General features: G+C 38.6%; 1 protein-coding gene across 2 annotated transcripts in view; it reads left to right on the top strand.

Moving 5' to 3' along the window:
- The window catches only part of FBXO5 (F-box protein 5), an 11413-nt gene extending 766 nt beyond the window's left edge, over window positions 1–10647 (top strand). The window contains exons 2-5 of one of the 2 annotated variants that reach the window (XM_010840838.1): window positions 5463–6180; window positions 8024–8114; window positions 8884–9066; window positions 9740–10647. In XM_010840838.1, coding sequence (XP_010839140.1) covers window positions 5463–6180; window positions 8024–8114; window positions 8884–9066; window positions 9740–9991 — 1244 coding nt within the window. In that variant the 3' untranslated portion in view covers window positions 9992–10647. The remainder of the gene's footprint in view (window positions 1–5462; window positions 6181–8023; window positions 8115–8883; window positions 9067–9739) is intronic. The other variant, XM_010840839.1, reaches the window with a different exon arrangement.
- Window positions 10648–10861: the final 214 nt, after the last annotated feature.

The following is a 10861-nucleotide window of genomic DNA, read 5'->3' as shown; positions in this document are numbered from 1 at the left end:
CTAAATGCCCCCTGCCGCCCCTCCCCCACACCTGAGCCTCGGCGCTGACAGGGCCCGCGAGCCAGCGGCCCTCGGGGTCCAGCCGGGTGCCCGACCCCTCACTTCCGCGCCCCTTCTGCACTCCTGCCCCGCACTCAGGTCGGAAGTCAGTCCTCCCAGGTTTTCGCCACCTCAGTCTTCCTGGCGGGCGCGGGAGATCGTGCTCGCTGTTATCTCCCGCCTCCTCCGCCGGTCCGCGCCCTGAGGGCCACCCCTCCGACCCCTCGGGATTTCCAGGGTCTCCCCTTCTCCAATCCCCGCCAAATGAAGGGACCCCTCTCATCGGGCCAAGGCTCTGTTGGGGATGTCTGAACAAAAACGTTTAATTTCTCCTTTTTTCCCTCCTTGAACCCAGTGAGTGACTCAGTCTCAAGGCCTGGACTGAAATGGAAGGAGGGAAAAGGGCATTTTTAATGCAGAAACCCCGAATTTGTCCAAATGTAGCTGATTTTGAAGAATTGGGGAAGATCATCTGAGAAGTGAAGAATTAGTTTGTTTTTTTTTTCCCCTGTGCTTCTGGAGACCCAATCTTTTATTCCAGCTCTTGGGTGGAATGGAAGGCACCCAAATGAATGCTTAACTTTTATCCTCTTTGTTGCTGTCTCTTAAAAAGACCCAGCTGCATTCATTTTACTTTAGAAATTGTGAAAAATTTTAGAAGTTAACAACTTGATGGTGTATATTTGGTAACCACTGAAAGACGGTCCTTTCTTTAGAAAAGGAATCTAGAAGACTCAAAAAATAATTTAACAGGTTAAGTCTTAGTCTAGAAATCCCTGACTCAAAACCCTCTGAAATTCTGGAGATTGGTGGCTTTAAGAAGGGATTTTTTTGGTTGCTTAACTTCGGTTGTCTACTACCTTGCCCCTCACGAGAGTATTTGCTGTCCCCTAGATTTTTTTCTGTATTTGAAAATTTAAGAAAATGAAATGTAAAAATCTGTTGCGTTCAAATATTTCTGAAATAGGCTTTTCTAAAATATTCTCTTGGGGATTATGACTGATTTTTGCAGTTTATGGCAGCAGGTCTTGAGGTTCTTTTAAAGGACTAGCCATGCCTCATTGGTATTGGACACATGCTGGTTATCTTGTAGGTACTGGAGGTTGTAGTACTTAATTATTTAGCATTGGGATAGCTGTAAAGATTTTTTAACTTTAAGCACTATAGTCTTTTTAAGTATTATATTTTACTATGAAATGTTAAATCTACATTGGGAAGTTAAATAGAAGTTAACTTTGTACAGTTAACTACCTAATACCACTTTTTCATGATTGGACTATTGAGTTGGTAAATAAGAGGTTTTAAAAATGCAGTGTTGAATCTTTACCAACTCCATGAGGTAGATATTATGGATATAGTATTTCCATTTTAAAGAAATTGAAAGACCAGTTCAATGTTCTAGATCACAAAATGGCAAAAGGCTGAGCCAGGACTTTCATTTGAAGTTGGATTTGATTCCTAGGGGAAAATATAATCTGAAATGCATAAGTCTGTGTAGAATGTATTTTGCCACTTTGAACATGTTCGTGATTTAAATATAAAGAATATGAAGGGTTTGGCTTACAAAAATAATATAGTGAAAATAGATTCTGTTTATTAAACTATATGTGATGGAAACTCCACCATGCATTTAGTCCAGTTTGGTTTTCTTACCTGCATTTTATACATGAGGAAACAAGCTTTAAGAGTTAACTTGCTCAGTTTTTTGTTTTTCACCTGAGATGCTCATGATTTAAACCCAGGGTATTCACATCTAATACAGTGTATCACCAACCTCTGTTGACTTTACCTTTCTGAAAAGATCTCAGATCTATTCAGTTACCTCTTATTTGCCCTGCGGTCATCCTAGTCTTGGGTACCCAACTCTAGACTCCTGTGATAAGCATTTCCAACTACCCTCCCTGCTTTCACTTGTATTGGATTAGCCAAGAAGTTTGTTCAAATTTTGTCACAGGAGAAGTTTTCAAGTTTTTCCACAGTGTCTTTTGAAAAAACCCAATGAACTTCTTGACCAACCCTATACCTTCCTATTCATATAATCCAATATTTTCCATAGCTGGCAATCATTTGTTTATTTATTTGTGTGTTTGTGTGTTAGTTGCACAGCCATGTTTGACTCTTTGCGACCTCACAGACTATTCTGCCAGGCTCCTCTGTCCATAGGACCATGGGATTCTCCAGGCAAGAATACTGGAGTGGATCTCCATTCCCTTCTCCAGAGATCTTCTCAACCCAGGAATCGAACCCTGGTCTCCTGCATTACAGGCAGATTCTTTACCGTTTGAGCTACAGGGAAATCCTAGTGTTAACCAGATGTCTCACTTAGAACCCCTCAGAGGCTCTTTATTACACGATGAATTAAACCAGTCTACCCTAAAAATCCTATAGCATTCTATATCTCTTCAACATTAATTTTCAATCCTTATCCCCCTATCGTATACTGAGTCACAGCCCTGCAGGTCTTCCTCTTCCTTGAAAGTTCAACACTTTTCCTTCCAGGGTCCACCTCTGTCTGGATTTTCACAAGGCTTTCAAGAGACCAGGATTTCAAAAGATCTGTGGCTAGTTTCTTTCCTTCTCAAGACTCTGTCACTAAGTAGGCATTGGGTAAATGAAGTGGCAGAGCTAGACTCTCTATTGCTCATTCGCTCAGTTGTGTCCAGCTCTTTGCGACCCCATGGACTGCAGCATGCCAGGCTTCCCTGTCCTTCACTGTCTTCTGGAGTTTGCTCAAATTCATGTCCACTGAATCAGTGATGCCATCCAACCATTTCATCCTCTGTCGTCCCCTTCTTCTGCTTTCAGTCTTTCACAGCATCGGGGTCTTTTGAGTCTGCTGTTCACATCAGGTGGCCAAAGTATTGGAGCTTCAGCTTCAGTCCTTGTAATGAATATTCAAGGTTGATTTCCTTTAGGATTGACTCTTAGTCCTCATCTTTCTGATTCAAGAGGTCTCCGAACTGTGAGCTTTTTATATATATATATATATACACTTTTTTAATGATCCTTGTGACTCAGCTGGTAAAGGATCCACCTGCAATGCAGGAGACCTGCGTTTGATCCCTGGTTTGGGGAGATCCCCTGGAGAAGGGAAAGGCTACCACTCCAGCATTCTGGTCTGGAGAAGTCCATGGGGTCACAAAGAGTCGGACATGACTGAGCGTTGGCTGAGCGTCTTTCACTTCACATTCTACCTCAGAGTTTTGAACATATGTTTGGAAATGTTGGAAATTGTTGACTTCTAAACAATTATAAAGTAGCTGAATCATTATTAGCTCTGAATTTAAGGAACTGTCCATACTCTTGAGAATAATGTTGAATGAACAGGGTTCTGTAGGATAGTCTTTCAGTAACTGAGTTGTAAAGGCAGCAGAGGAAGAATACCTTTGAAAAGAATTGAGTTTCTGAAATATAGTTTCAGGCCTCTTCCCTTTAGGATTTCCCAGGTGGTGCTAGTGGTAAAGAGCCTACCTGCCATTGCAGGAAACACAAAAGACGGGATTCTATCCCTGGGTCATAGAAGATCCCCAGGAGAAGGGCATGGCAACCCACTCCAGTATTCTTGCCTGGAGAATCCCATGGACAGAGGAGTCTGGTGAGCTATATGGTCCATAGGGTCACAAAGTGTGACACGACCGAACATGCCCATTCCCTTTAGGGAACTAAACAAAATAAAACGTGTCTTTGTTGGTGGTTTCTTTATCTTCAGATAACATGGGTGGTCTTAGCTAAATCATACTTAATTCCTTACTTGAGGCAAAAATGAAAATCTCAGAATTTTTTACTCTTTTCTGAGTACAAGGGAACAACTCAGAATAATTTGTTCTAGAGTTAGGGTTAATTGGGGGAATATTTATGTCCCTAAACTTTTAATTTAAACTTAATTAAAAGAAAGTTTCTATCTACAAGGTGTCCTTTAGTGCTTAGCATTTCTGTTCTAAGTAAAAACAGTAAATTCCATATAAACAGATTACCAATGTTTAGTACAGACTAAACATACTGACTGTACTTAGGTATATTTACTTATAGGGTAAATTGTTACCTACCTGTGATTGGTTTGCAGGAGGTATAGTAGATGGGGGGAGTACATTAGAAGCACATAGAATCCATATACTCTGCCTTAAAAAATGCTAAACAGTTTTCTTAAACCCATCTACTATATTCCTTCCCAGCCACTATTGCCTGCTAGAAATCCTAATCATCTTTTAAAACAGCAGTTCTTAACTAAGAATGGGGGAGATTTGCCTCTGCTAACTTCCCCCACTCCAGTATTCTTGCCTGGAGAATCCCATGGACAAAGGAGCCTGGTGGGCTACAGTCCATGGGGTCGCAAAGAGTCGGATATGACTGAGCAACTAACACACACACCCACAACTTCCCCCTACTCCCAACATTTGGCAATAAATGGTTGCTGGAGACATTTTTTATTGTCCTGCTAGAGGAATAGTGACTGCTAATGGCATCAGATAGCTAAAAGTTACTAAACATCCTGCAACAGACAGGACAACCCTCAGCAAAATCATCCTGCCCCAGAAGTCACTAGTGTGGTTAATTTGTGCCTGTGTGCTTAGTCGCTTAGGCGGATTCTAAACACTACCATGGTGCCCCCTGGGAAACCCCCAGTGGTTAACTTACAAATGATTAAATTTATTGGCTCTTTAGTCCTTTCTCTAAACTTCCTATAGGTTTTGTGATTAATTATTATAAGACTTAAAATTGTTGTTTAGTCGCTAAGTTGTGTCCAGCTCTTTGCAACCCCATGGATTGTAGCACACCAGGCTCCCCTGTTCTTAGGTATTCCCAGAGTCTGCTCAAGTTCTTGTCCATTGAGTTGGTGATGCTGTGTAACCATCTCATCCTCTGCCGCCCCCTTCTCCTTTTGCCTTCAGTCTTTCCCAGCATCAGGGTCTTTTCCAATGAGTCAGTTATAATAATTACTAACATTTAAATATGTAAGTTTTTTGCAACTTTTATCAAAACTGTTTTGACCCTTATACATTCCGTCTTCCATTATCTTAACCATATTTCTAGAAGTATTTGATTTCTCTAGGGATGTCTCTTACCTCAGGCCCTACTCTTGATGCATCATATTTCCTTATTCTGTAAGCACAGACTATTTGTTAAATAGTCCCTTTTGTCACTATTTTCTATTCAGATACGACTCTAAAAGCCAGATGGTATAGTTACACCAGATTTAAAAGCAGACTGTACTGAAGTACTCCCTCAAGAATAAGATATATGTACTTATTAGGTTTTAGTAATATTTTCTGACATTATACTTGGATAATTTCATAGCTAATTTCATGGTAAGTACACAGTTCTGAAAGAATGCAAAGTGATTAAATCTGTATCCCAAAGTTAAAGAAGTAGTGATATATATGGAAATTTTTGCCATCGGGCATAATGTTATGTTCTTTTTGTAGGTTGTAAAGAAGAAAGTTCCACTCTCTCTGTCAAAATGAAGTGTGATTTTAACTATAACCATGTTCATTCTGGAATTAAACCAGTAAAGCCTGATGACAGTAGAAGAAAAGGTTCCTACACTACTGCATATTTGGAAGGTTCTTATAAAGACTGCATTAAAGACTATGACAGGGTATCAGATGTTGGGTCCCCCGTTGTGAGCCCCAGGATTGTAGAACTTGAACCTGAAAGCAAGCCATTGCATAACAAGGAAAATCAACACATACAACAAACACTTGATAGTTCCAATAACATACAAGAACTAGAGACCAGCGGATGTTATGAAGACAGTGGCTACTCTTCATTTTCCCAACGAAGTGGCCTCAGTGAACATGAAGACAGTAGCCTTGCCCTGGTGGAAAGTTTCAATGACAGTCCACAATGCTGCCTGCTACAGACACAAAGCCCAGACCAGTATCCCAACAAAAACTTGCTGCCAGCCCTTCATTTTGAAAAAGTGGTTTGTTCAACGTTAAAAAAAAATTGTAAACGAAATCCTAAAATAGATTGGGAGAAGCTGAAGGAATTTATATCCAGTGGAAATTTTAGACTACAGAATATAATTGGTAGGAAAATGGGCCTCGAATGTGTAGATATTCTCAGTGAACTATTTCGAAGAGGACTCAAACATCTCTTAGCAAATATTTTAACACAACTCAGTGAGATGGACTTAATCAAGTAAGTATTGTTGCTCTGAGTGTATGTATTAGTATAATCCGTGAATATTTTTGTTAGATAGCTCAGCGCTACCAGCTCATGCAAAGATAGTAGTGTAGTCTTGCACTGTAGTTTTAATTGAGGTGATGAAAGTATGCTTTTAATCCAGTTACTTCAAATTTCATATTATGCTAGTGAAAGCTATTTCTGTTAGGATCTTTGTTTCTTTTGGTTCTGAAATTGTTCATATCTAAGCTACATCTTCTGGTCATAACTATAAAAACAACAGCCTAGGGGTCTGCTGTACAGGTCCAATGGGAATTTGATTTTTGTCGCGCTTGAAAGTATGAAGTAATTATTTCTGTTCTTTTTAGACCATTTTCAAGTTTAAAAGTGATAAAAATGCAGAAACATACAAATGGGTCTGATTATGACTATTTCTTAAAAACGTTTTACTGACTGCCCTTTCCTCCTTATCCAACCAGAGAAAACCTTTTAGGATGAGATAACAGAGAATTGCCATTGGAGAAGGCAATGGCAACCCACTCCAGTACTCTTGCCTGGAAAATCCCATGGACCGGGGAGCCTGATGGGCTGCCATCTATGGGGTTGCATAGAGTCGGGCACGACTGAAGCAACTTAGCAGCAACAGAGAATTAGGGCTTCCCTAGTGGACAGAGGAGCCTGGTAGCCTGCAGTCCATGGGGTCACTAGAAGTCAGGCACAACTGAGCAACTTCACTTTCACTTTTCACTTTCATGCACTGGAGAAGGAAATGGCAACCCACTCCAGTGTTTTTGCCCGGAGAATCCCAGGGATGGCAGAGCCTGGTGGGCTGTCGTCTATGGGGTCGCACAGAGTTGGACACAAATGAAGCGACTTAGCAGCAGCAGCAGTAGTGGCTCAGTGGTAAAGAATCCACCTGCCAATGCAGAAGACTTGGGTTTAGTCCCTGGGTCGGGAAGATTTGGAGAAGGAAATGGTAACCCACTCCAGTATTCTTTTTTTTTTTTTTTTTAATTTTAGGCTACTAACTTTACAGTATTGTAGTGGTTTTTGTCATACATTGACATGAATCAGCCATGGGTATACATGTGTCCCCCATCCTAAACCCCTCTCCCCATCCCACTCCAGTATTCTTGACTGGGAAATCCCATGGACAGAGGAACCTGGCGGGTTGTAGTCCATGGGATCACAAGAGTTGACACAACTTGGCAAGTAAACAACAATTGAGAAAATGATTATCCAGAGTATTGGATTAGATTGCCTCCAACTTGGTTCATTTTTGGCTTTTTGAAAAAATTTCAGGAGTACTCTTTGTTACTTTACGCTGGTCCATGAAATATAACTGAACCAAAACAGGCACAAGTATTGATTTTTATTATTGACTAGCTTCTTGAGGGATAATCAACATCACAACATTTTTGTTAACAAAATGGATTTTTAAAATTGATTTCTACTAGTAGCAATGTGTCACATGTTTGAAATTTGTCTAATGTTAATAAATCGCTATATACACAATGGAGTTTCCAATTTGATATTTGTGGATATTGTGAAAAAATGAAGTGTTGGGGTTCCTAAGCCTAGATCTACTTAGAATTACTTGATGGTGAAATTTTTAAAAGGTTGGGGGCGGGGGGGAGCTCGAGCCCTGGCTCCCATTTTAGACCAACTAAACCCAAGTGACTAGGCATGGGCCATCCTTAAATCTTAAGTGTGTGCCACAGGCAGTTCTAAGTATAGTCAGGTTTACGAAGCACTGCTAATAGAAATTTCTTTTTTGCACTGGTTGTGTTTCTGTAATATATTCATCTTAGCCTTCATGGTGCTTAATTGTTCCCTTTATAATCGTTTATTTTTCCAGTGTGTCTAAAGTGAGCACAACTTGGAAGAAGATTCTGGAAGATGACAAGGTGGCATTGCAATTGTATAATAAAGCAATACAAAGAATTACTGTAAGTCTATGCAGTTGTTTTAAGATATAACAGCTAGTGCTCTCTACCTTTGAAATGGGAGAGGGAAATAGTAAAGATAACAGATCTGGAAATCCTTTACATTCATAACTCATTAAAAGAAAATACAAAGATAAAGGGGCTGGGATTTTATCTGTTACAAAGTAGTAGAATTATCTACATATAGAAGATTTTTAGTGTAGGAAGGGAATTCACTCACTTTGCAAAATACTTAGTAACTTTGGAGATGTTTCTGAGAATAAAGATCAACACACGATTAAAATTTCAGACTTAGGAGTTGGCAGACTAAGGTCGAGTGTTGCTTAAATTCTCCAGGTTCAGTTTCTTTATCCATAAGCTGGTGTTAATGAAAAATTTTCTACCTCAATAGATTGTTTTGAATCCTTTCACAGCACTGATGTGACACTTGAATGTGACTATTGCCATCTACTGGTGGGTAGGAAGAATGACCTTTTGTTCTGGGGGTAGTGCTTTATAAATCATGTGTTAAATACTGGGTACTAAGCATGTAAAGTTGCTTTCTCACAGTTTCTGATTCGTAGTTTCTCTCAGTAACTTAGTTGTTAGGCTTTAAATGTTTGAATAGTTGTGGGTGGCTGTGCTTACACACATGCAGGTAAATTGAATACAGGAATAAATCCTTTATATTCTCATTTGCCCTTTTTTACATGTATAAACATGATAAAAATTTCTGATTATTGAGAATATAGGAGGATAATTTTTAATCCTATTCAAACTTTTTTTTAATTAGGAAAAAAACATTAAGTTTTCACCACACGCTTCGACCAGAGAGTATGTTTTATTCAGAACCCCTTTAGCATCTGTGCAAAAATCAGCAACCCAGACTCTCCCCAAAAAAGATGCTCGAACTAAGTTACCTGATCCAGGTGATCAGAAACATTCTACTTACAGTCGACACAGTGAATTCTCTGAGGTAATTTTTTGTTTATCAATAAATTGGAAACGAGGTATTTATTGTTAAAAGGATTTAGAGTAAGAAAACCGTTTATGACTCAAGTAATCAAATTAGGAAAGTACACAGAGATGTCTTTCTATGCCAAAAATAATAGATATTATTTGGCATTGTTTATGACAGTTCAGTGGTGTTGAGCTCTAATTTAGAAACACTTAAGAGAATAAGGAGAAACCTTGAAGTTTCTTCTAAAACTTAAATACTACATTTCACAATTATTGCCTTTGATAACTGAGGAAGAGAGAGCTAAGCAAAAAGTCAATTTTATCAGGCACTACATAGATAGGGAAACATGGTAACCTTCATAGCTATATAAAGGTAAATGCCATATAATGTGAAAGGTTTTTTTTAAAGAAAAGCTAGAGGTAAAAGAGCAACCAACTCCTGGTTCCACAAAAAAGGTGGCATTGATGTGGGAGTAGCGTTTATGAATTAGAGCATATTTGTAGCTTAATGCTACAATAACCACTGGGTCAGTTGACAGTGGTCTGTTCCCACGTTGAGCAGTAAGATCTTGAAAGGCAGGAGTTGTGTTGGTGCTCTAATACGTGTATTGGGGAAGTGCCCTTGTTTTGACTAGCTAAATTACATTCAGTTCTTAGTAAAATATGTGTATGGATTTTCTTCTTTCTAGGTCGCCAAAACTTTGAAAAAGAATGAAAGCCTTAAAGCCTGTATTCGCTGTAATTCACCTGCAAAATATGATTGCTATTTACAACGGGCAACCTGTAAACGAGAAAGCTGTGGATTTGATTATTGTACAAAGTGTTTGTGTACTTATCATACCACCGAAGACTGTTTAAATGGCAAGCCCCTAAAAGCCAGTTATAAAATGGGTCCTGTGCCTGGTACTAAGAAAAGCAAGAAGAATTTGCGACGGTTATGATTGCTTATTACATCAATTGAGATCGATCATGAAGGCTAGTTAGAAAAATGTTAGGTTTTAACTAAAAAAAAAAAAAATGTATTGTGATGTTCAATTTTATGTTGAAATCAGTGTAATACATGGGATTTTTCCCTTCAGTGAAAAAAGAGGGTACACAACTTATTAAAATATTTTACAATTTAATAGTGAAAAAATTTAAAATTCTCAATGTAAATCAGAAAATATAAATATTTTAAGGAAAAAAGGGGAACTATGATGATTGTGATTCAGAGGTAAAATTCATTCCATTTTATGGCAAAGGAAGACCATGTCATTTTACCTAAACAGTCTTACAAGTAAATCTTCTTTACCATCTATTAACAGATTATTTTATTTGCTTTACCAAATTAATAATATCTACTGAAATATCAGCTTCTGGTGTCTCCATGTAAATGTCTCGTCACCTTTGTTTTACCTCTTTTTTAGAGTGTATTTCCCAAAAAAGTATCCTTGGTGAAGTTTTGCTTGTTTTCCTTATTTGTAAAGTTTGAATGTTTTAATATTTTGTACATATGTAAATATTTCTGTGTTTTTTATGTCAGAGTAAGAAAATAAATGTCTTTTGTGTATATATGTAAGTAACTTTTTCCTATTATGAATAAAATTGTTACAAGCTTGATAAATAATGTGAATCTTTTATGTAGGTAAACATTTAAATCTTAGAAACAGCTGAAGAAGCTGTAGGAGACTGACGTGTGGAAAGGCATTGAGTGGGTCTTTGTCTCCTTATGGGAACCTTGTGAGATTGTCGTTCAGTCACTAAAGTGAAAGTGAAGTTGCTCAGTTGTGTCCGACTCTGCGATCTCATGGACTGTAGCCTACCAGGCTCCT

Source organism: Bison bison, unplaced genomic scaffold (genome assembly GCF_000754665.1).
Source record: "Bison bison bison isolate TAMUID 2011002044 unplaced genomic scaffold, Bison_UMD1.0 scf7180017864148, whole genome shotgun sequence".
NCBI classification, from domain to species: domain Eukaryota; kingdom Metazoa; phylum Chordata; class Mammalia; order Artiodactyla; family Bovidae; genus Bison; species Bison bison.
Note: the sequence above shows the minus strand (reverse complement) of the source record. Positions and strands in the feature narration are given on the sequence as shown.